This window comes from Leptodactylus fuscus, chromosome 3 (genome assembly GCF_031893055.1).
Source record: "Leptodactylus fuscus isolate aLepFus1 chromosome 3, aLepFus1.hap2, whole genome shotgun sequence".
NCBI lineage: Eukaryota > Metazoa > Chordata > Amphibia > Anura > Leptodactylidae > Leptodactylus > Leptodactylus fuscus.
Window position 1 is genome coordinate 34677877 of NC_134267.1, and position 28000 is coordinate 34705876.

The 28000-nt window shown below is 40.5% G+C and overlaps 2 protein-coding genes across 2 annotated transcripts in view; both read right to left on the reverse strand.

The window, feature by feature from the left end:
- APLF (aprataxin and PNKP like factor) overlaps window positions 1-28000 on the reverse strand; it is a 511700-nt gene that overhangs the window by 319622 nt on the left and 164078 nt on the right. The window lies entirely within an intron of this gene.
- Window positions 1-28000, reverse strand: CDC42EP3 (CDC42 effector protein 3). Its single transcript, XM_075267375.1, has 2 exons — window positions 27494-28000; window positions 1-2020 (listed from the first exon to the last, which is right to left on the reverse strand). The coding sequence occupies exon 2, from the start codon at window positions 1788-1790 to the stop codon at window positions 1020-1022; it is 771 nt and encodes a 256-aa protein (XP_075123476.1). The 5' UTR covers window positions 1791-2020; window positions 27494-28000; the 3' UTR covers window positions 1-1019.

Sequence of the window (28000 nt, forward strand, 5' to 3'; positions counted from 1 at the left end):
ATAAAACCCAATATTGCACGGAGTGAAATATTTAGCAAAGACAAACAATTTTTTTTTTGTCCAATGATATATTAGCGTTAAGTTCCTCTTTTACTAGCTAAAATCTATAAATACTGACTTCCAACCAAGCAGTTAACTATTTATTGTAGGTACTTATCAATAGGAACGCTCCATTGGCGAATGAAGCTTGAAGCATTTGTAGGACTAAAACGAGAAAAACAAAAAATGCACGTTTTCTTGAACACTCACAAAAATATACAATAGACTTGCAATGAAAAATCTGCAAGCGATACAAATGGTGATGTAATATCTAAAAAATACAAACTTTGCAGTAAAAATACAAAGGCACATAAAAGGATATTCAAACAGAAATAACTTATGGTCACCGCAACAGTTCGTGTAGCTTAAAGCTTGGCATCGCCGATCCTTTAGGTAAACAGAAATTTTATGACACTTATTGCTAAAGCTGAATTGGCATTTGAAATATAGAGTAAAATGTGACATTCATTGACATGAATAGAAAAATACAAAGTAAGTAACGTGAAACGTCCGCATCTCGATACGGATATTCATCTTTTCCCCATTTGTGTTACTGTTTATAAAAGTATTGGTGGACAGACCTGGGGAGTATCTTAAGACCCACAGATGTTCCTTATCATAGTACAGTCCAAGGTATTAAGGGATGGATCACATTCGCAGCTTCTCACATACAATATGAAAAAGCTATGGTTCACAAATTGATGGCCTTACAGAAGTGTCTTGGGCCGGTGGATACGTAACAGACACGATCCATCTATCTTATTCATATCATGTCCAAAAACTTTCAAACAATACATTAAAAAGAGAAGGTTGACCTTCATATTTACATCAGTTTTATATTAAGAACAGGCAGAATATCGTTCACTCCAGTATTGCTACTAATCATGAAAAAAATATCCAAAAAATGCAGACCAAAATCGAAGCCTATGTTTGTTGAATATTGTATATGTACCATGTGTCCGATGAACGCTGAACTTAACTCATGGTTTATTCTTGTCCATTACATGAAGAACTTCATCCAAAAGAGAAGGACCCAAGTCAAGTTGAAGAGTTAGGAGAGATCCTGCCAAGTCAGAAAGAGATTCCTCTGTTTTTAACTCAGTGTTCTCAATTTCGCAAGGGCTATGGCTATCTTCAAACAAGTCAAGCCCTTGCCAGTCACTATATTGTTCCGACAGACTAGACGAATGGCTTGACCTTCCGTTGGTGGAGCATGATGTAGAACCACTGACCTTCCATGAGCTCCCACGGTCAAACTGGTGCTCACTTTCGTAAGGCTCACACTTTTCCATCAATTTTTCTTCTAACACAGGCTCACAGCTAAGTCTGGGAGACTTAGAAGGGCTGTAGGAGTCCCTTTTGGAGTTAAAAGTCACAGCGGATAACAAAGGCAAGACCAATGCCTGCGAACCACCAATGGTTGGCAAAGAGATTGCATTTTTAAGAACAGGTGAAGAGGTGTCAGAAAACATTGCGTCGCAAGTGCTGTTTGCTCTCAAAAATTCATTGTGTCCAATCAAATGACTGTTTCTTTGCCTTCCTTGGTTTCCGGGCAAAAGTTCATAGTTACCTTGTAGAAATGAGATATCTCCAAAAACATCATGTTGTCCATCTTTACCAATGTGTATAGTGTGCCGAAAATCTCCTAACGGTGGACTGATCAAGTCTGAGGACAACACATCCCTCAGCTTAAATTTTTTACCCTTCTTGCTGTTTCCAGCCTTTAGATAAATGGGGGTCTTAGCAGGCATCTTAATGAGGTTTAAGGAAACAATGCAGAATAAGAAGACCCAAGTTAAAGTTTATGTTTTTGTAGAGTAGTCACATTCTTGGCTTTCTGCCTTTAGTAGACAATCTCAGACACATTCTAAAGTTGTGGTGGGTGTTCTAAAATTTCAGTCTTTTTTACGAGCTTGGTATCTTGACACAATTGCCAACAATATAAGCGTGATCTGTTTTTCTTTCCACAAATTAGGAGAACCTACGAAACACAGAAAACAATGCATCAGTAACATATTTTTCACAGGTCCTTTCTGTTCTTTCAAGACATCAATTAGTGAGAGACCTGATGGTTCTACAACTTTAGTCTCTGAAGTGGATTTCCTCCACTAAACCACATGAAAGAACAGGGTGCAACAAGGTCACGTTAACCTATTCGTGACATCACTTCTATTCCAACTAACATTTGTTCCTGCTTTGGAAGATTTAGTTTTTGTGAACCTTAAATTCCGAATTCTCTGTTTTATAATCCTTGTGAGTGTATAAAAAGTTTAACAAAACAATATGGTAATGCAACATATTAAAGTTTTATGTTACGTGTTTAAACTGTATGTTAGTTTAATAGTATTTATTACAAAGTGTTATCCAACATTGTAACCTTGTCCAACAACTTCCAACATTTGGATCCCGAATCGCTGGGCATTTTTAGTGGGATGTGTCCACTGAAAATGACCCATTCTTAAAACCAAGCAAGAACTCAAGCAACCAAAGAAGATTTTATGCTGATTTTTAAGAATTCCTGATAATTTGTTTTCCATTTTTCCATGTCACTATATTTAAAAGAAAATACTATATCTTGAAAGTTTCACTCTATCTATAGTAATAAACCAACAATGCTGAGTATGTTTTCTTTGCAACTGTTGCCTCATTTATATCGCAGACATCACAGGATCACAATAGAAGATAACACCTAACACTACATAATTGACAATAGACAATACTGGAATTATTACCAGGTATAGTCTCTCAACCGAGGACGGCCGTTTCGATGTCATTGCATCTCGTCAGCCCGGTGTAGAGAAGACTAACCTGGTAGAGGTGAGAGGCTTAGACAGGGTTAGGGGGAAATCGTCACTCCTTGGGGAGAGACCACCGTTTAGGTGTGTGGAGACTTATTAAGCCTTTAGCACTCCACTGTGCAAGGGACTATGGGAAGAATATGCAAATCTGTCTTCCCCCTAACCCTGTCTAAGCCTCTCACCTCTACTAGGTTAGTCTTCTCTACACCGGGCTGACGAGATGCAATAACAACGAAACGGCCATCCTCGGTTGAGAGACTATACCTGGTAATAATCCCAGCATCATTGCAAAACAAAGGCCTCTTGGAAGGTCGAGCATGATGTTAAAGGGAGCAGCCTTTATTGGGCTATATCACTGAGATTCTGTCTTCCTAATTACATCAGGGTAGACAGGCTTATACATTCCAGTGAGCGCCCTCTATTGGTTTGCAACACTGAGGCACCTGACTTCCTAATTACATCATGGAAGACAGATTTGCATATTCTATCCCATGGTCCCTTTCACAGTGGAGTTCTAAAGGCTTAATAAGTCTCCACACACCTAAATGGTGGTCTCTCCCCAAGGAGTGATGATATCCCCCTAACAATAGACAATACCTCACCTATTACCCTTTCTGCTCAGAGCATGCCTAGATAACTCTTCAATCTGCTCAGTTCCTCTTGCTCTTCTGCCTACAATCTAGACAGCATTTTCGTGGTTACGGGTTCATTAAATCTACTTGGGCAGACACTGGCAATGACATTTTTATCTCCGTGTAATAATTCCCTCTAAGGCTCGCCAGTAAAAAGCAAACACTGAATTAAACAGCTTGTAAAGTAACAAGTAATAATTCTGGCAAGTCAATGAGCTGTTCAATGTCAGCGACCTAACCTGTCACAAAGGAGAATATCCATCTTCAAATAAGTCAGTTCAATGGGTAACACTTCACACCAGCCATATTCTAGGTTCTTTTAACAAATATGAACTGAAAAACTTAGAAGCAGAATCTCTTCTATGACACGGATACAATAAGCATGAGGTTCATTGAATATTACCAATTAAAATATGGTGATCAGTCAGCGGATCAATACGAAATCCCTTAAGCCTTCACATCTAGGGTTTCAAAAGCCTGTGAGACTTGTGTTATGTGGGAAAAAAATTCCAACAGTTCACTGGAGATCCTTTATTACAAGAAAACATGGAAAACAGATGATCAACATAGACTGATAGACAACCAAACCAGTAGATAGGAATGTAACCTCTAATCATATAATTGCCTGATCAATACTAAATCCGCTAAGCCTTCACATCCAGGGCTTCGAAGGCCTGTGAGACTTGTGCAATGTGAGAAAAATTTCAAAAAGTTTACGGGAGATTTTCGATTGCAAGAACAACACAACAAAATGTATAAAACAGATGATGAGAACTGGCCAATAATAATAAAAATTCTAGAAATAATAATAAGGATGAATATGGGCAGAGCTCTGATCCCTATAAAGATGTGTTATCCTATCGCGCTGGGTTCGTTACAAGGTTTCTAAAAAGTTTTGAGTTTGGCCAAACCCAAGCTTTTTGGCTTTGGACACCCATGAATCATTATTATACTCTTGGGTCTCTTTAGACTACAGAGTGTAATAATTGCAGGTTCTTCCATCATTATTCACCTCTGTAGTCCACCAGTAACGTAGCCATTGACCACTTTACTAAGAAAACCCCATATCATAGAACAACACTCCAAGTTCATCCTTGTGAAATGGTTGCATCCAGATGGCCATGTAAGTAGGGTGCCATGTTGGTGATTAAGGATGTTAATAATTTGGGTGCAATCTAACTGGGGGATTGTATGTGCATATTGTATAGATGTATTATTAAAAGTTTGCAGTCTCCAAGGTAAACAGACCAATACATGTCTTCAAATCTATAACATAGATATAATGGTAGTTAGGTAGATAGATAGATAGATAGATAGATAGATAGATAGATAGATAGATAGGAGATAGATAGATAGATAGATAGATAGATAGGAGATAGATAGATAGATAGATAGATAGATAGATAGATAGAATGGATAGCACTCCAGGTATATGCAAAAAATTATGGTGGTTTTACTCCAAACTGCTACGACGTTTCGGTCCTAGTGGTATAGGACCTTTCTCAAGCGTACACACAGACAGGGGACAGTAGATAGATAGCTAGATAGATGGATAAATAGATGAATGGATAGATAGATAGATAGATAGATAGATAGATATTAGATAGATAGATAGATAGATAGATAGATAGATAGATATTAGATAGATAGATAGATAGATAGATAGATAGATAGATAGATAGATGCAATGTACAATCATGTACATATCACTGTCCTATCACCATCATGGCTTACATAATAGACTCCTTCTAACAACTATATCAATGTATCTCTAAGTTTAGAATTTTGTGCAAGTACAAACATACTAAAAACCCCGCTTGCTTGTCGCCTATAACCCCACAATTCTAAGCCCTGTTACTCAATGTAGTTATTGCACCTAACTCTATTACATAATGATTTGTTCTTGCAGAAATAAAAAGATTAAGAGAAATGCTGATGGCTGGACATTTTTGCTGCGCCGCTCTCCAAAGGAATCATTTTACTGGTATGAAAACAGCAATGAAAAATGGGAGGAAAGAGCCTGTGAAATGAAGTGATGCTGAAGATTTATCCAGGTCCGGCAAGTGCTAAATCATCAGAAAGGTGGATTGTGGGAGTGTATGATAATACCCACTAGGAGCATCGTATGGGATTTCTCTGAAGGGACAATGACTATAACCCTATATCCGTATGGGTTCATAAACTATGTTATATATAAAAGAATACTTATGTTATTATTTTATTATAGAAAGCTTTTCAATGCTTAGGGACACTTTCACCCTTCACACTTATTAATTTTCTAGATCTGGTTTTCTTCCATAATGTTATTTTCCAAATCCACACAAACCCATAACATATTATATGACATAGAGTAAAACCTGTTAGACACGACTACCCAAAATTGCTGGACTTTAATACTCGGGTAGGTAAAGTTACTTAAAAGGGTTTTTCCATCTCAGTGTTTCAGCTTTGCCTGCAGTGTCTGCTTCTCATTTCTGTATTTCTCCTCCCTCTACCTCTGCTGAACTGGACACACAAAACGTATGCAGATCAGATAATATGCAGATTCTTGTACAGAACGCACTCTGTGTTATCTGTGTGTTTACATAAAGAGATAACAGACTGGGCTTTATCAGCAAAGTGCAATTATCTGAACAGACTGTCTTGCCGACACTGTATAAGTGATTTAACTTGTCCTATCTCCCAGGTCCGTGGCTATAGTAACGCTGTGTACACAATGAGAGGAATAAGTTCACATAGCAGGCAAACAAAGCAGCATTTCTAAAGCAATATATTTAGGAAAAGTCTTCAATTGACATAAGCTACCAGTATAGATAGGATCCTTGAGATGGGACAACCTCTTTAAGGGAAATTAAAGTTGTCATTGCTATTACATTTACATTACAGGAAACAATTCCACAATTTACACTGAATAATTTGTTACTATTATGTATTACTTATCAGCTCTATGAGCCATTTCCCCTTCAATGTTCATACAGCTCTGACCAGAACAGTGCCATATTTTTAGTAGTGGCTTTGTCCGGTATTACAGCTCAGTCCCATTTACAATGAAGCTGTAATATCAAGAAGAACTGCTACTAAAACCACTACTAGAACTGTGAGTGGTAAATAATGAAGTGTTGCGGGCGTTTCAATAAGTTGATTGAAAATAGAGGTGAGTGAGTAGTATTCGATCGAATACCTCCCCTGCATAGTTATTGGTGTTATCGGTTGAATACCACGCGGTATACGCAGTAAAAATTCGATGCCACTCCCACCTTCCCTAGCGATTTTTTACACCAATAACTATGCAGGGGAGGTATTCGATCGAATACTACTCGCTCATCTCTAATCGAAAGTCGGACCCCACTGATCTAACCAGAGAACCCCTTTAAGGGCTAGTTCACACGGGGGCAATGAGGCAGATTTTGACAGCGGATTTCGCTTCCAAATCTGCCTCCATACAATGGTGGTCTATGGAGACCACTAGCGTTCTTTTTTCCGGAAAAAAGAAGCGAGTTGCCCCTTCTTCAGGCGGCAGCAACCTCCGGTCTCTACTCATTCATTTGAGCCGACTCCGGAGGGGAAAGCCGTGACCGCGACGGTCGTGACAGGCGGGTTTTGACCCGAGAGTGACGCAGCTCCCCGCGTCACTCTCAGTGCCAAAATCCGCCCCACCGCCCCCCGTGTGAACGAGCCCTTATAAATCAGTGCATATAAACCCCTAAGACCCCTATTACAATACAGTAATAACTTAATCAGACATTCATTCATGTAATAAAAAAGTCATGTTAGGTCCTAAAATATGGCCAAAATCATAATTTACTAAACAACAGTATTATTGTATTTGATGGTTAACGCCGCAGGGTACAATGAGATCAGTGAATGTATCCCCTATAAATAGGCATCAAGTGACAACTGCAGCCATTCTGTATAAATAAAGAGATGACTGAAGAATGTCTATGAGACAGCTGTATGCCACAGTATCTGCATAGATAAAGAGATGACTGCCGCTAACATTGCTGAATATCCCTGGGCAGTTCTCTGGCTGAATGTGATCATGGTCCTGGTTAACAAGGATTACAAATGACAAGATGAATGGATGCTTAGTGTGAATATGTGGCAAATAGATGGCTGGTTCAGATCTTGTTTGCCTCTTGAAAGATACAGAATGTATTCATTAGAGTCATGTGTTCAGCAGGCAAGTGACGCAAGAAGATACGATCCATAAAGGAAGCAGATTATAGAATTATGTAATAACTATACGCATGATAGTCATATATGTATATACGTTGAGCTGAATGTGTCCATTGTTTACATTATGTAACAACGTTCTATCACATATCACAATGATAACCGCACAGAGGTAATACATGGTATACAAAGCTCAGCTACAATCTATAAGGTTTTGTTCACACTGTCCATGGTTTTGATATGTCAGAGGATCCGAACAACGGACATTAAAGGGGTTGTCTGGTTTCACTGTAAAACTACACACAGGCAGGGGAGGGGTTAAAAAACAAATGGGTGATTAAAGAGAATGTTTCACCACCTGCAACAACATCATCTCTTTATATCAATTAATAGGCGCTGATCTACTGATTCCAGCACAGTTGGAATTATTCCTCTAGCCCTCATCACTCCTGAGCAATCAATGCTGTTAGTTTTGGTGCCTAATATACTATTTAGGCTCTGTACTGTCAGGGGGGCGGTGTCAGGCAGGAGCAGATAAGGGGTGTGACTCTGAGCTCTGACACTGGCTGCCTCTGATTGGAGCTCTGCGTCACATTCCCTGTCTGACACCGCCCTCCTGACATTACAGACATCAAAACTAACTGTGCTTGTTTCTCAGGAATGGTGGAGGCTAGAGAGAAAGTTACAATAGCACTGGAATCACTAGACAATGAAAAGATGCTGAGATGCCGGAGAGGACGCTGAGCCAAGGAGAGGTGAGTATATCTATTTATTATTATAAATCACCTCCCCTTGGCTAGTAACTATTGAAAAGGGGCAGCCGACATGCCAGGGCCCCTTTACAATATGTGTAGCGGTTGGGCCTGTTATAGCGGTACTGGGCTTTGGCCATCTCCAGCTGGCCATGAGCCCTGTACCTCGCCGGGCCAAGTTGCCGTCACACTGGTAAGGCATACACCAGGCTATGAGTAAGAAACCTTTGCGGTTTCGAAACGCGTCAGCCAAGCCAGAGATGTGATTTTTTGTGTTTTTATTTCACGTTTCTTCTTTTTCTTCACTTCTTTTGTATGGCATCTTTTGTCAAGTTTTTTAAAATGATGGAATAAAGTTTACATTTTTTACGAACAAGAGTTGCGGACCTTACCTCCTTCATCTTCGCAAGCATTTAATTTCGGCACACAGCACCTCACGCAATGCCCCTGAAGTATTCGGAGGTCACAGCCCCTTAATACGCTCTGTCACATCTGACGCCAACGCGCTAAATGATTAAGACGTCTGCCAAAGTTTAATATAGACATGAATAGAATATCTGCCTCGACGCGTGGTAGGAAATATTTCAGCGTGGTAGATATTCTGTCACTTCTACTGCCCACAAATATTTGCCGGCTTTATAAATATCCCCTTAAGTTATAAATGTTTTGAATAATTATCGGAACTTGTAATTAAATCTCATTGTTGTCGTGCAGAGCGCGCCGTTAATTGGGGAATTAATTCCAAAAATGCAGCAAATCTCTCCTTTATATGGTTAATGGTGATGTTGTAGCTCTACGGCCGGTGAGTCAAATAATAATAATGTTTTAATAACTTGACTTGGCAAATGTCAGCGATGTCTGTGGAATAACAATGACTGCGATTTCTGGCAAGGAGACAAACAGAACTGCAGTGGCTGCTCTCTTTTAAATACTACAAGGAAGTGAGTCATATTCCAGTTTCCATCTTCCGAGTTCATTCATATTAATATAAAACTCTGCGTGCTGCTTTATGGCACAGCGACGGAAATAAACTGTATAGTGGGTATTGTATTATACCGAAGATACGCTGCCTGGTATTCTAGGAGGGAAAGATTTTGTTCAAGGGGTTTGAGGTCTTGGTGAATTTTGATATTGATTTTCAGATCATCAATTATAGGAAAATCAACATAGGCCCTATGTAGAGAGTGGCAGGCAAAAAACGCGTCAGCAAAGGAGGAAACGGATCACAGTGCTTTTCATGGAACTGCACAGAGTTTTCTAGACTCTCTGCTCCTATTCTATCGATATGGGAAAGGCCAGCGTTTCCATAGGTCTAATTAAAATGTTGCAATTTTATTTTTGCAATTTTTGGATGGGATTAGCCAGAATTTCATCCACTTTGCAGGTGGCCAAATTGTGGCATTTATACTATGTGAGGTTTAAAGACACTTATCCCCTAAGTATCACATCACTGGGGGGTCTCTGAATAATCAGGAGAATGGGGGCTCTCTATTCACTGCTATGGGGCTGCCAGGTCTGCGATCACCGGCACCCCCAGGAGCCAATAGCAGTGGATGGAGCACCAGACATGCAAACACACCGATGCTTCATTCACATGAAGGAGACATGGGAAACTCTCTGTTCTCCACTCTCCTAATCATTCGGGGGCCCAGTGGTTGGAACACCCCTCCCCGATGTGGATAGAGGATAAGTGTATTTAATAGGACAACACTTTTAAGTAAAAAAAAAAAAAAAGTAATTTGCAATCATAGTTAATTTTAGGTGAGATTTGATGAATCTTATCAAAAAACTCTGGAATTGCGGAGAGTCATTCCATGTGTATAGGCAATGTATTGGTATTATTTTTTTTTGGTTCCTATAGTTCCTATTCATGAGAATTAGGGTTTTTCTACAGAGAGAACATGCAGACTTCTCCTATTCTAGTGACAGGGACAACACTGCAGCCCTATCCACTGCCTAGCAACTGGGTCGCAGAATTGCAGTAAAAGGACCTGACGCGTTCCTCGCCTGGTTTCTGGAACAGCTGATCTGCGCGGGGTCCAGATGTCAGACTGAGGATGGATGAGCAATATGAAAACCTCTTTAAATAAAGCAAACTGCACATGGTACTAATTTCGGATGAGGTATTCATTTGCTATAAAAAGGAAAGACTTATTTTGGGATATGATTGTATCTACAAAACATGTCCAACTTCCTCTATGGCTTAATGTCAGCTAATAAGTGACTTCACTCTTTGTCAAAGCCTCCTGTGACTTATTGCCTACAAGTCAGGAAATGACCAATGGCTGTGTATAGCAATGACCCCTGCACAGAGCCCCCTGCACTAGCATTACCTTACAGAAAAGCATCAATGACTTCCTTTCAGCCGCAGGATGTGTCTCATGATGACCAGCAACTATTGATCTAGGAATGAAACCTTCTCTGATTCATCCTCTTTTCCTCTATCCAATTTTATGCATCTGTGAGAACGTAATGGGAAGCGTCTAGTGCTCAGTGTCCACATGTGTCCAGGCTTTATTGCATCTGCAAAAAATCCTCATTCTAGGTTTTTTTATATTCAGCTATTTCTTGATTATCTTGGTGTCTTACAAGGGTCGCAGATGTTGGGTTGCAACCACTAAGGGACTAAGGGTATCCTCATATCATTACACTGCATATAATGGCTTTCGCCCGCTTTACTATTGATCCTGACCGGTACATAAATCTACCATGCTATACAAGGTTATTCTATGTAATATGAAGATATATTTACTACTCAGTGGAAATCTGTTTGACAATCTCTAAGGATACAATAAGCGTTGACATTAGTGCCATGACATATCACTTATCCATTAAAGGGGTCATCGCATGATGGAAGTTGATGGCAATTCACTGGGATTTGCCAACATTTCACAATCACCAAGGGTTCAATCAATTTAGCCTATCTGAACACTCCTAGGTAATGAAAAATCACAGTATTATGTCCCATAGTGGCCCCTGCACATAGTAGTATGTCCCATAGTGGTCCCTGCACACAGTATTATGTCCCACAGTGGCCCCTACACACAGTATTATGCCCCATAGTGGCCCCTGCACACAGTATTATGCCCCATTGTGGCCCCTGTACACAGTATTATGTCCCATTGTGGCCCCTGTACACAGTATTATGCACCATTGTGGCCCCTGCACACAGTATTATGTCCCATTGTGGCCCCTGTACACAGTATTATGCACCATAGTGGTCCCTGTACACAGCATTATGTCCCATAGTGGCCTCTACACACAGTATTATGCACCATAGTGGTCCCTGTACACAGCATTATGTCCCATAGTGGCCTCTACACACAGTATTATGCCCCAATGTGGCCCACCCATGAACAATTACTATACTCTGGTGTCTTTTCAGACCCCAAAGTGTAATAATTGGAGACCCAGGGCAAGATACAAACATAACAAACAATGTTACTTACCTCTCCTGGGCGTTGGCATTCTCCCAGTTGATTTCGGCCATCTTTAATGATAGAAGGGATGTCACTTGAGCCGGGGCTTGCATTGCAACACATAAGGACGCAAGCCCCGGCCCACGTTACATCTGGGGCATGACACAAGTAGGCCTGAAGCCTTCTGGTGCCAGATGAGGTAAGTAACAGTGTTTTTTATGTCAACCTCACCTCCCCTGGGCCTCCGATCATTATAGTCAGGGATCTGAAAAGATCCCCCGAGTATAATGATAGTGTTTGTTGGGTTCGCGGGCCCGTGGCCTCACTTACTGATCCTGGCTCCTGCTCACAGCCGTCTCCGCCAGGAGCCAGGATCAATAAGTATATAGGGCCCGTTACCTGCTAGAGTTATTCCAGCAGGTAACGGCCTATTGGAAAAAAAAATCTGCTGCTACCTGGCCCCCTAATGTCCCGGACCCTGTGGCAGCCGCTATCGCTGCCATCTGCAACTGCTTAAGGAAATGGAGCATCCATTGGATTATCTAGAGGTATGATGGCGCTCAACCTAATGTCCACTACAATGCTTTGTGCATGGTTTGATATTGAAAGAATGTAACAATATAGAAGCCAGGTCTGTCAATATCCGTCATGAAGACAACAGCTACGTAGCCCGATGTCGTGTGCTGACTGTCTGACATATTTCCGCCATAGGAAAACATAACCATTGACAACAGCCTAGACCGATAGACACAACATTGTAGATAACTGTGACATAAAGTATGGCAGTGAACACAGTAATGATTCAATCCTCCTTAGAGATTTAGCAGTTTATAACAAGATTAGTAATAACATACGGCATTTATGTTTCCATAAGAAATAGAACGCCACTCGCAAGACTGAGAAGAGGAAGTATAATTTACAGCTTAGCTGCAATAACCAATATAATCCCCACCATAACACCACTATAATTCTTCTTAAACTTGGCAGCACAAACCCGGGGAACTCACAACTAAACAATAGCACCAGACCAAAAATTATATTTTACAGCCCAGTATAAAAGCCAAAATATGTTTTACACAAACAAAGTATATTTCAAACATATTTAGTGACTTGGGTAATGTAGCGGCAAAAATCAGGACACATCTTAGGTCAAGTGCGAGGAGGTTAGCTTCGCACATAGTCCTCTAGAGTAGTTGATCGTGATGTGAGATGGTTTTTGTTCAACTCATAACTCCATCTGCTTTTAGTCATATTAAAGGCATTGTCCTTGGAGAACCTCAATACGAGAATCTTCTGGCGTCAACTCATGGGAGAGGGTCCAGCAACTGAAGCAGAAGCTGAGGTGGACACACATTAAGTAAGACCATGTAATGCACAGCTGTGCGGATTCCTCCAGAGTGGTAGTTATGTGCTCGGGTCATAGTCATAAGTAAGGCAAGGTTGCGTTGGATAATCCATTGCAGAAACAGGGGAAAATCAGTTTCATTATAAAGGCAGTGGACACCTGACCACACCCGGCAGACCTCATTATAGCCTATGGGTTCCATTGGTAACCAATGTCTTAGTGGTCCAGTTCTCCATCATTTGGGTTCCCTGGCGGACCCTGACCCAGATCCTGTGGTCATGTGTTAGACCCTTCACTCTGCCTTAGTTTCCAGGATCTAAAACTAATGTTATAAAAATTAAAGGCGACAATAGGATCTACTGCCAAGAGTTGTGTCCGATATCTTATCCTTAACTTTTACATTTATTTTTTAATTTAAGGGGATCCTATCTTTTAAACACATTTTTTTTCTCCCTAACATGTCAGAATAGCCTTAAGAAAGGCTATTTGTCTCCTACCTTTCCTTTACTTCTCCGCGCCGCCGTTCACCTGCAATCCTGGTTTTTCTTGGTATGCAAATGAGCTCTCTCGCAGCACTGGGGGCGGTCCCTAGCGCTCAAACAGCAATGGGGGCGTCCCCAATGCTGCCAGAGAACCCTCCATCTTCTTTTGCGACGAGGTCTTCACTGCATCTTCTTCCGGCGGTGTCTTCTTACTTCTAGGCCTCGGGCCCAGAGCAAGCCAACTGTGCATGCCCACGGCCACAAGAAAACTATCCGCTTCCACAGTATTGTAAGCTGCCATTTCTCAGCTTCTGCGAGAGAGCTCATTTGCATACCGGGAAAAACCGTTATTGCAGGCGAATGGCAGCGAGGAGAAGAAAGGGAAAGGTAGGAGTCGAATAGACTTTCTTAAGGCTATTTCGGCATGTTAAGGAGGAAAAATTGTGTTTAAAAGATAGGATCCCTTTAACCAATATTGTAATACAGGACCCTATGACAGAACTAGATGACTTGCATTTGTTTCAAGCTTTATTTGTCTTGTTAATTTATAAAATAGAGCACTACTTGACAGCTCGCAGCCTCTTAAATGGCGAATAGCGCTTGTATTTCACAGGATAAAACCCCAAGCATATGCACTTTATCAGTAATACTCCACAGCCTTCGTTTCCACTACCTAAGCACTCGAGTGCTGCATCCCATCACGTCCTCCACTCAAGGCTCTACATCTTACATGATATGAAGATATTTATATAGAGTCAGTTTCCTGTTTGTTAAGCAGTTCCCAATGGATGGATTCTAGCCATTGAAAACAGACACCTTTATTACACAAAACCCCCGGAGCTCTGGAATAAGACAAGACAGGAGTTGGAAGAAATATCTTGGAGAGTTTCGTAGTTTTCAATGTCTTACTTGAGCTAATGTTTTTCTTTTTAACAATCATCTTTAAGAATTATGTTTTATGGTTTGTTTTGTATATATTGGTCCTTGTCTGTTAAGTGTAGATTATATATATAACGTGAGGCTTTAAATAAACCAATAGGTTGTAATTCCCAGATCTATCTATCTATCTATCTATCTATCTATCTATCTATCTATCTATCTATCTCCTATCTATCTATCTATCGATCGATCGATCCATCTATCTATCTATCATCTATCTATTCTATCTATCGCCTATCTATCTATCTATCTATCTATCTATCATCTATCTATTCTATATATCTCCTATCTATCTATCTATCTATCTATCTATCTATCTATCTATCTATCCATATCTATCTATCTCCTATCTATCTATCTATCTATCTATCTATCTATCTATCATCTGTCTATCTATCTATCTATCTATCTATCTATCTATCTCCTATCTATCTATTGATCTATCTATCTATCTATCTATCTATCTCCTATCTATCTGTCTATCTATCTATCTATCTATCTATCTATCTATCTATCTCCTATCTATCTATTGATCTATCTATCTCCTATCTATCTATCTATCTATCTATCTATCTATCATCTATCTATCTATCTATCTATCTATCTATCTCCTATCTATCTATTGATCTATCTATCTATCTCCTATCTATCTATCTATCTATCTATCTATCTATCTATCTATCTCCTATCTATCTATCTATCTATCTATCTATCTATCTATCTCCTATCTATCTATCTATCTATCTATCTATCTATCTATCTATCTATCATGTCTATTTAGCTACCTATCATCATCTATCTATTCTATCTATCTATCTATCTATCTATCTATCTATCCATCCATCCGAATATAACTATCTATAATTATATAAATAAATAGATAGATAAATAAGTAAATTTTGTTACTAATTAGTTCAGCAATTATTGGGGCATCTATATCAGAGAGGAACAAAGCTTTGGTTCCAGCTCAGGTTTCAGCCCTAGATCTGCTATTATTGGTGTCTTTGCACTCCATTGCTAATAATTGGACAGGACGCTTGACTGATGTCTAGACATCTTAGGCACCTTGGTGGGCTTTAATCCCAGATTTCCTTTCCCATCTCTACTCATTTCAATGATATGTGCAGTTTTCTTAATTATTGCCTGTTTTTAATTTATTATTATAGGATATTGTTACTTTGTATCCTGCTTGTTTCCACATCTGTAGCTCCAGTACATGGTTTTAATTTTTTTGGTTATTGTGTACAATTTTTAGCAAAAAAAACTTACCAAAAATTCTAATACAAAGAGAGTCAATGCCAGGCATATGGTCGCTTACATTTGTTGGCGACTTTCAAATATACATCCTAGTATGAAACTAAATAACATGGCTTGACTGTAAAGTGTGAATACACTCATGCATAAGTGATACCTGTTGGTTGAGAAGCTACCTCTACTGATCCACCATAGACATGCATACTCTACATGGCTGACCATGACTATGTTTTCCTGATTAAAACATCAGGTATACTGAAATCCAAGGCGTATCTCCCTGCCATCTGCAAACAAGGCGGAGAAGGCTCCATATATATTAGCTGGTCAGCCAGTCCTACAAAATTGGTGGGTTTGGCCAACATGCATCTGATGTATATGGCCACCATTCATCTTTAGATCTACTCAAGTACTCAATCCATGAACAACCCCTGGGCTTAATCATAAGAATTTATGGGGCATACTTTTAAGATTCTGCATTCCCTACAGCTGTGATAGATACAGAAATAATACTTTGTCCTCCATTTGGAAGCAGAAACGTACATGGCTAAGAACTTTTTTTCCCCAATTTTTCAAAGATTTATACAAAAGTACTGCAAAATGTAAATTATTTTGGGGGTAATAAATCCTTTTATACACAAATTGTAAATCTTACTACATAGTGAATAACCAAATCTAGTAGTGTCAAGTCCATTGAAGATATGGTTATCCATGACATTTATCCGCCATAATTCGGCTATCCAAAGGTAGCAAATCACAAGAATAAAAAGTACGGTACTCTTGTAATGGATGTGCCCTGTCAGAAAAATTGAAAGGACTCCTGGAATATTAATAACTTTCTATAAAATTTATATTAAGTATTAAATCCATTATTTCCCCCACTCCCCCAAAAATATAATGAAAGTCAGATGTGATTCATGATAAGCCAAGCAAACGTCCCAAACAGAATATACACCATGTCCAATATAACACAGCCAAGATATGTTATACGGTGTTATAGCTGACGTGTGGCCAGTGAAATTTCCTTATATAGTAGCTTTACATGGAATGATTTACCTAGAGCCTTCACTCAGGGGCTTTTTAACATTAACAAATACCAGGTGCTGCCCCTTATATAAGTAACACTTAAAAGTTAGGGCCTGGGTTCCAGATTCCATACATTAATGACCTCGAAAGATAGAAGAGGTTTTAACCTTACAAGATTGTTCACTGCATGTATATAATAGTGAAGGTCTGTAGTGTAGGTCCGCCATAAAATCTCCCTCATGTGTCAGATGTTATGCAGAAATTCAAGGTCGTCATTGCTTTTCCAATTCGGCTGTCAGTGCACACAAGGTATTTTATGAATGCCAGGGTCTGCAAACCATTAAGCTACATGTACATGAAGGAAACCAGCTTGGAAAATACAGTCCATTCATCGGCCACATTTCCCGGCACGGACCCAGTCAGCAGATCAGGGCTCCTTGCATTGTAGTGATCTACCTGTCTTCTTGCGGCTCTATTGTCCTATATTGTATACTGCAAGGAGTCCTGGTCTCGTAACTGGGTGCAGGCTGGGAGACCGGGACTGGATTTTCCTGACCTGTACTTCCCCATGTGCATGAAGCCTTAGACATGATACAAGCCACTGTAAACAGCACCTTGTTTTCTGTTGCTGGACTTGTGTGTCATTGGTAGGAATGTTTACTGTAACCTCTGCATTTGGTGAAGTCACTTAATATTGCAATGGCCACACCATTGCAATATTAAGTGACTTCACCAAATGCAGTGGTTACAGTGGTCGAATATCAGTGGTTACAGTGGTCGAATATCTTTATAATGGCCTATCATTAGAATGGGCTACCAATATATGACAGATGGGGCCAGAATGATCAGCAGAACTAAATAGTCTCAGGGATCAACGGGGAGGCCCAGACCATTATAGCTGACTACGGCAGGTTGACCAGTGAAAGGCCAATAACAAGATACTTATACCCATATACTTCTTATAAAGGCACTGCGACTTGTCTATTCAACCAGGTTTGGGGCTTGTTCCATTCACTTGAATCTGGCTGAACTGGAAAAGTTACAATAATAGGCCCAGGAACTTGTACTGATGTGCCTGTGTCCTGGAGTCACGGGATTGCTGTGGCTACATTGTTCCCATTGGCAAGGTACTGGACAGTCAATGAATCAGTGACAGCCAACACACAGCACCTTCAACAATCGGCTCGTGGAAGAGGCCACTGCATTGGATAAGTGATGCTGCCACATTGGTTAGTGGTTGTGATTGGTACTGCAGCTAAATACCATTCCCTTCAATGGAAATGAGCCACAAAGATAACAAATAACCAATAATGGTGACATCACTGGCCTGAGAAGAGAAAGCGGCTCCCGCTCACGCCCTGTAGATTCTTCATATAGTTTTTTGGCAGGTGTCAGTTGTCGGATCCCCAATGATCTGATACCGTACACCTATCCTAAGGATAGGTCATAAATATTAGTCTCGAAAAATCATTTAAATTGTATACTAGAGAAATCTTTTCTGCTCCCATTGCAAATTATGCATGCAATGTGTCTAGACGGAAAGACGGAGAGGAGCCCTGATAGATAATCACATGACAATTCAGTGATCCTATTCATCATGTGATTGGTTACGCATTCCATCGACAGGAAACTCAATGGAATCAGAGATATCAAACCGGTATCTAAGACACATCCCAAGCAAAATGGTGCTTTATGGAACTCAATCATGGCTACACTACCAATAGATCCAATAGATAAGAGCTAATATATATATATATATATATATATATATATATATATATTTATATATATATATTATACTACATCCTAGCATCCACTCATAAATCCTGAAGTCAACCGAGGAGTGGAGACATAGACTTAGAGTTGAATTGTCAATGAAATGTTAGCACCCAGTTATATAACATATGGAAGCACAGGGTTCGATTTGGTCTTGTATGATGCATATAAAATCAGGAAGGATGTAAATGTAACTCCATTGTCAGCGGCGTGCTCGGATACGTCAGCCTTACTTCCCATTCACAGCATTCCTCCAGGATGTTGTTTAAGCTAAACAACATCCGTCAGGATATCCTGTGTTATGTTCACAAAGATCAGTGTTTACTGCAAAACAATGATATCCCATACCATAAACTGCGTGCGCAGCAGAAACTTGTGGAGTGTTTCATGAATCTTGGGTGACAAATGTTGTTATACATTTCTGGTTTAAAAATTACAAAAATGTACACACTGATCTACAGATATTTACTAAATTGAAGGCCCATACATACAAGTGATCCTATCTGTTCTTTTACAAATAGCATATAGACTTTATTTCTTATACGCCACCCTGGCCGCAAAAGGTCTTATTCCTGTCCGTTTTGTGGTCCAGGTTCACTCATTCAATTGTGTGGGTTCCTGGAAATCACCAGTATGGCCACCTGTTGGACCCCAATATAGTCAATGGTATTCATCGGTGTCCACTGTTTTAGCAGTCTGACTCTCCAACCCCCGGCGGATCCGTACAACAGAGAGCCCTAAGCAAATGTGAACTTAGCCTAATCCCTGTTGTTCCACTGAGAGAATACAGTCTGCTTTACAGATGTTGTCCAAAGAGTTTAATTTACTTTACTTCCTGGAGCAAATTTTAGGAAACTAAACCTGGGGGTTCTGGGCTGGTTCTGACCCTAGGCCACGTGATGGGAACCATGATCAGCCTCCTGGGTCACTCCACCTCCGCAAAGGTAAGATACCTATGCTATGGAGGCAGACTATAATAAAGCAGCCCCTATAACCCCCTTTGTAACCACCTGGGAATATGTTTGAAGAGGAAGAAGGCAGAGCAACCCAGGGGACGGGTGCTGGTTCAGATCATGTGACTCAGGGTGTGGACAACCACAGAACCCCTAGGTCCAGCTTTATAATATTGCTGTAAGAGCAATTCCCCAGTAGCTGCTGGTGAACCCTGGGGGAGAGACACAATAAGACAGTGAGCCTATGTCAGTGTCCCTGTCTACTTGCCTGAACTGTCCTAGGTGACAGATGACAACTGGGTGGCAAAACCCTTCCTAGATAACTGTGATGACACAGAACACAGACAAGACAAACAACAACAAAAGGGAGGTCAGTTAGCCAAGAGTCCGGTAACAGTCGAGCAACGCAGTACAGAATCGGAATCCGAGAGAATAGTCAAAGGTAAAGCCGAAGGTCAGGAATAAGAATACAGGTTACAAAACAGTAAGAGTAAAGAGCCAGCATGCACAAGGCAATAGCAAGCACCGATGTGAATGTGAGCAAACAGTAAATAGGAATGAAGAACCCGCCCCAGACCTGATGGGTTGATAGTCTGTCAATCACAAAGGTAAGGCTAAGATTATCTATTTGATGAACTTAAGCAAACCAAGGTCAAGGAGATGGGTGTGGTGGAAAATCAATTAGAGAGGAAAGGTGATAGAGCAGTGTTCAGACAGAGAAACAAAAAACTCTAAGCAAGGAATCAAACTGAACACGCCTTCTGTGCCTCAGCGTGTGAATGGAGGGCAACGCAGAGACCCGAACAGGCAGAGACGTTACAATTGCTTTTTTTTTTTTTAATGTAGATTGTGAGTTCCACGTAGAGCTCACAATGTACATTTTTCCCTATCAGTATGTCTTTTTTGGAATATGGGATGGAAATTCATGCAAACACGGGGAGAACATACAAACTCCTTGCAGATGGTTTTCTGTCCTTGGCAGGATTTGAACACCAGGACTCCAGTGCTGCAAGGCTGCAGTGCTAACCACTGAGCCACCGTGTGGCCCCCAGAGATGTTACAATTGCTGTAAGAATTCATGTAAATTAATGAAACTCCTCTGACAACCCCTTTAAATGAAAACTTGCAGTCTGCTAACAGATTCGCACCAGGCTGAGAACTAATGTTCCTCTATATACTGATATATAGACAGTATGCTCTTTATGCAATTCTCTGTTATGTGAATGTAACAATACTTCATTTAATTCAGTTGATAGAATAAAAAAGATCACAATATCTGGGCACCAAGTAGCAAAAAACAAGACAAGGCAAACACATCATGTGAACTTTCACGTGTCTTTATCTGGTTGTGACATTCCCTATGTCTCATATGATAAACCGCAAATATTCAGACAATGAGAATTAACCATGCAAATGAACAGTCATTAAAACATGTAACATATCTTCTACTTTCCACCCTTCGTCCTGCAGCAAACAAGCAACACACCTACAGTATAACACACCTACAGGACAGCACACCTACAGTATAATACACCTACAGGACAGCAGAACTACAGGACAGCACATCTATAGTATAACACACCTACCGGACAGCACACATATAGTATAACACACCTACAGGACAGCAAATCTACAGGACAGCACACCTATAGTATAACACACCTACAGGACAGCACACCTATAGTATAACACACCTACCGGACAGCACACATATAGTATAACACACCTACAGGACAGCACACCTATAGTATAACACATCTACAGGACAGCACACCTATAGTATAACACATCTACAGGACAGCACACATACTGTATAGTATAACACACCTACAGGACAGCATACCTATAGTATAACACCCCTACAGGACAGCACACATACTGTATAGTATAACACCCCTACAGGACAGCACACCTATAGTATAACACACCTATAGGACAGCACACCTATAGTATAACACACCTACAGGACAGCACACCTATAGTATAACACCCCTACAGGACAGCACACATACTGTATAGTATAACACACCTACAGGACAGCACACCTATAGTATAACACACCTATAGGACAGCACACCTATAGTATAACACACCTACAGGACAGCACACATACTGTATAGTATAACACACCTACAGGACAGCACACCTATAGTATAACACACCTACAGGACAGCACACCTATAGTATAACACACCTACAGGACAGCACACCTATAGTATAACACACCTACAGGACAGCACACCTATAGTATAACACACCTACAGGACAGCACACATACTGTATAGTATAACACACCTACAGGACAGCACACCTATAGTATAACACACCTACAGGACAGCACACCTATAGTATAACACACCTACAGGACAGCACACCTATAGTATAACACACCTACAGGACAGCACACCTATAGTATAACACAGGACAGCACACCTATAGTATAACACACCTATAGGACAGCACACCTATAGTATAACACACCTATAGGACAGCACACCTATAGTATAACACACCTACAGGACAGCACACATACTGTATAGTATAACACCCCTACAGGACAGCACACCTATAGTATAACACACCTATAGGACAGCACACCTATAGTATAACACCCCTACAGGACAGCACACATACTGTATAGTATAACACACCTACAGGACAGCACACCTATAGTATAACACACCTACAGGACAGCACACCTATAGTATAACACACCTACAGGACAGCACACCTATAGTATAACACACCTACAGGACAGCACACCTATAGTATAACACAGGACAGCACACCTCCCTCTAACCACAATGAGACAATGACATGTGCAATCGCATTAACATGTTTATAGTACGGGTGAAGTCACCAACCTCATAATGATAAAATATATGATTGAGATGACTATCTGACATCTGCTATTACACCACAACACTGCAAGTGAGAGGAGCTGCGACTGCATCAGCTTATTCCAAGATTCGCGTCTCTTTCACATGAATGACTTTTCTGTCTGAGTGCTGTCTATGACAAAGACGGACAGCACATGAGCCATTATAGTGAAAAGACACCATTCTCAAGTCCATTTTTTTCATGGACCATGTCTCATTCATTCAAGTCTACAGACTGCACACGGATGTCACCCATATGGCGTATATTCACATTCATTGTTAGGTTTTGCTAAAAAATAAAGAAGGTAACATCCATTTTTCACACATAGATGGCACATGGATCACACACAAATCAGGCACAGATCACACATGGAAATACACTAGAATGTACAATTTTTTTTCATAGCTTTCAAAGTAGATTGTTCATATCAAGGCAGCCTTGAAGGGAGTCACCAGAACCCGAATATCAGGCCAGCAATACAGATAGATAGGTTAGGGTCACCAGAACCTGAATATCACCCCAGTCCTGCAGATAGATAGGTTACTGTCACCAGAACCAGCATATCACCCCAGCCCTCCAGATAGATAGGTTAGTGTCACCAGAACCAGCATATCACCCCAGCCCTGCAGATAGATAGGTTACTGTCACCAGAACCCAGAATATTAGCTCAGCCCTGCAGATAGATAGGTTAGGGTCACCAGAACCAGCATATCACCCCAGTCCTGCAGATAGATAGGTTAGTGTCACCAGAACCTAGAATATTAGCTCAGCCCTGCAGATAGATAGGTTAGTATCACCAGAACCAGCATATCACCCCAGCCCTGCAGATAGATAGGTTAGGGTCACCAGAACCAGCATATCACCCCAGCCCTGCAGATAGATAGGTTAGTGTCACCAGAACCAGCATATCACCCCAGCCCTGCAGATAGATAGGTTAGTGTCACCAGAACCAGCATATCACCCCAGCCCTGCAGATAGATAGGTTAGTGTCACCAGAACCAGCATATTACCCCAGTCCTGCAGATAGATAGGTTAGTGTCATCAGAACCAGCATATCAGCCCAGCCCTGCAGATAGATAGGTTAGTGTCACCAGAACCCGAATATCAGCACATCCCTCCAGATAGATAGGTTAGGGTCACCAGAACCAGTATATCACCCCAGCCCTGCAGATAGATAGGTTACTGTCACCAGAACCAGCATATCACCCCAGCCCTCCAGATAGATAGGTTAGGGTCACCAGAACCAGCATATAAACCCCGCCCTCCAGATAGATAGGTTAGTGTCACCAGAACCAGCATATCACTCAGCCCTCCAGATAGATAGGTAAGGGTCCCCTGAAGCACACAGTATTTTGCCTTTGTGAAACGATACCTCAAAAATATTGCAGTTTTTCTCAATATGCAAATTAGTTCCTTGAAACAAAGAGGGTGTTACAACTGCACCAAAGAGGTAATTTGCTCCACAGATCTCATTTGCATATAGGCAAAAACACTGTTTGATTCTGGTGCCCCCAATATATCTGTCTGTGGCACTGGGTTGATATGCACGGTTCCAATGCTAGACTACCTTTACAGTGCACACAACCTTCTCCAGAGGTGGATACAGGGCACATATTACATTGACTGTTGTTAATGATGATCTAATAGAAATGGCCATTGCATGTGCACAGAGCCTGCACAAGTCCCTGCAGAACCAACAGCACTGTACTTTTGTGCATATAGTGCACCATATTACAGCATCTGATGAAGTGTCCCACAAATGCATATAAAATGGGAGGCAGATGGAGGATAAGTATGACACCATAGAAGGTTCTGGGTGTTGTGCTTCTGGGTTGTACAACTTGAAGTTTGTACTGATGGTCCTGTATGAGACTTTACGGTATAATTCATGTTTGCTATTCCACCTGGCACATGTTGAAGTCTTTGGGACTGTGGAATTTCTTGCTTGGCAGCCAAGTCTTAATGATAATACTTTGCACCCACTATGTATCTAAATGCAAATATTACCTACCTACTATTTGCAAATCTCTAAAACTGCACCTACACTCATTTTTCAGTTTTTGTCTGCGTCCTAGCCCCTGCCTTTGACTGTTTCTGTCCTGTGGCCCTCTCAATAGCCTGCTGGCTTGGACTTGCCTTAAATTGGGGCCCAATTAACTCTATTAGGAAGAAGTGGGCCCCACAGTAACCATAAGGAGATGGGGCACAGGAGGTAGGATATTCACCTGCCTCTGTGCCTAGAGGTCATTTCAGCCACCCAATGCATCTATATATAACAAATTAGGTATTTTATTAAATATAATACCAAATTTATAATATGGGAGCGAGCATAGGCTACATGAGATGTTGCCACCACTCTTGGTCTAATGGCCCACTACAGCTCCAGGTGGAGGGGCCCATTGGGAGATTCCCAACTTCCTTGTGGGCCAGTTTAAGACTGGATACCAATGGGAACCACCAGAATGGCAGGAGGGAGCAGCGGAGGATTGAGGTGGTGAATATAAATAAATATATATATATATATATATATATATATATATATATATATCTTGGTTTAACCCTTTCTTAGCTGTAAAATGTATCCTTTATATAACTTAAAGTGGGCAGGAGGGGGAGTCTGAACTAGAAATATTGACTATTGAATATTGATATTGACTTTCTTGATCATATCCATTTACCAGTTCACGATTTTTAGTACCTGTTAGTTTTAACCTACCGCCTGCCATCTGTGGTCTTAAACATCTAGATATGTATTAGTTACAATGTTACTGTTATGTCTTTATGTTCTTATTCGTTGTGAAACCAATTCAATCTCACCAATCCATTAGGCTTAAGGTTGTGTAAAGACAGGTTACATAATAACTATACAACATACACAAGGATAATATTTATATAGTAAATCTTACATGAAAATAATCTGTAACAAGATAGTGCTGGTATACCATTAGCATTGCGTATCGCCAGTGACACCTCCTTATACAATGCAGTGTGCCATAGATAAGATGTGGAGGACATCGCTGTATACTGAGCTGTGAAGGCACAACGCATTGCAGTATGCCACACATTGGCAGGCATTTAGTCAGCAGACTAGAACCTTTGCTTTCCCACTGCAGTATAATTATGGCGAGGCTCAGCATTATTCACCGCTGAATTATTTTACGCTGCTGCATCTTATTGGTCGTAGTTTTCACTCCAGTGCTCACAATGATGAAGCTGGCGAAGAAAAACAGAGCTATCATCAGATCTAGACAGTTAGCGCCTGTCAGGCATGTGCTCAATGCTGCATGGAGATAAGCGTTGCTAAAATCCTATCCCTTGCCTTCTATTTTTACCCTGCAGAGACTTTTTCATTAAACAGGCATTACAACATCTGCAATACGTGAATGCCAGTGTCAGCTCTGCTGGAGGTGCCAAACCATGCAAAGAGCTAAAAACACTACTGGAACAGGAATTCTTCCACCAAAGAGGGCAACACGGACTGCTAATATCTCTGGCCGTACCCCATCACAACATCAGGGGTAACGAACCTATTGCAAACACATAACATAAGCAAACCCCCAAATGCTAATAGTCCTACTGACAACCCAAGAGAGGTACTGTATGCTCAGTGTGCTCCACACAGATGGAACAGTCATATTGCCAAATACATGTCACCATGGCGATTGGAATTCAATGAAATTTAAAAAAAAATAACATTCTATGAATTTTGAACAAGGAAAATCTGGTGATGACTGTGCAAATATAATACACAATACATGGAGGCAGCTCACCTTACTTAAACTTGTAATATGCCCTGACTGCTGCCGTGTGATGTACAGTATTACATGTCCTCTCTGCTTTATTACAGATATAGTCATATACATATGCAATGAGAAGTCTGTCTCTAACATTCACTATACGGCTTATATGACATACTGAAATGCATAATATTATATGGAATAATCTTCGTATGTATGTTAGATATATGATGGAAGACAGATATATGATAGAGAGAGAGAGAGAGAGAGAGAGAGAGAGAGAGAGATGAGAGATAGATAGATATGAGAGATAGATAGATAGATAGATAGATAGATAGATAGATAGATAGATAGATAGATTATAGATAGATAGAATAAAGATGATAGATGATGACATGCATAGATACATACATAGATAAATAAATGCATACATACAGTACATACATACATGGACAACAGCTGATAGATAGATAGATAGATAGATAGATAGATAGATAGATAGATAGATAGATAGGCATATGATAGATACATAGATAGATAGATGTATACATAGATGGACAGATAAATAAATATGGATGGGCAGATGATAGACAGACATATACATATTGGACAGATGATAGATAGATAGATAGATAGATAGATAGATAGATAGATAGATAGGAGATAGATAGATAGATAGATAGATAGATAGATAGATAGGAGATAGATAGATAGATAGATAGATAGATAGATAGATAGATAGATAGATAGATGGATAGGGGACAATAGATAAATATGGAAGGGCAGATGATAGATACCGTAGTTACATAGATAAATAAATAGATACATACATATATACACAGATATGGAACAGATCATTGACAGATAGATAGGTAGATAGATAGATAGATAGATAGATAGATAGATAGACAGATGTAGAACAGATGATAGATAGATAGATAGATAGATAGATAGATAGATAGATAGATAGATAGATAGATAGATACACATATAAGATGATTGATTGATAGATAGATAGATAGATAGATAGATAGATAGATAGATAGATAGATAGATAGATAGATAGATGAACTCCTTATGATTGGATTCCTGTCCTTCCATGATGGATAATAGTCACATTCACATGTAAATCACAGCTCAGAACAATAACATTAAATAAGATTTATGTTAAATCGATGAATGGAAGGAGAGGAGAGCAGATGTGTCTTGGATCCGTATACATGCAGTCATGGCCAGGCTGTGCTTCTTATCTACAGGGAGGGGGTCACATACATTGACATTATTTACTTACAGGGCTGTGGGCGATGTCTGGAGATGGCTGCGACCTCCTGCAGTTTAGGGCTGAGTACAGGGGTGTGTGGCTGCCCCTCAGCACTGCCAGGCTCCTTCCATATGTAGGTCATACAATGTATCCTATGCAGTAGTCTGAGTAGTCTGTGCTAGACTGGAGGAAGGGGCTGCTGCTGCTTCTCGTAGACACTCCCTGCTCTACATGAGCACTAGACACAGCAGCAGCATCTCTCCACCTGTGACACTTCTGCAGTCACCTCCCAAGACGCCTTCCAGATGACTCCTGCTCCTCAGGACGTGTGCTAATTGTCTACCATGTGTATGGAGAAGCTTTCTATAGGGGCAGTTGCAGCTGCAGGCACTGGCTGTGCAGGATCTGTACATGTAATGAAGATACTTGGTGTCTGGCAGGGTGGTGATGTGAGGGGGCAGGTAATGGGCTGTTAGTATGGGTGGGGTGCTGCTCTAGGCATAGCTTTGGCAGGGTGTAGGGAGGAGGAGTGACTAG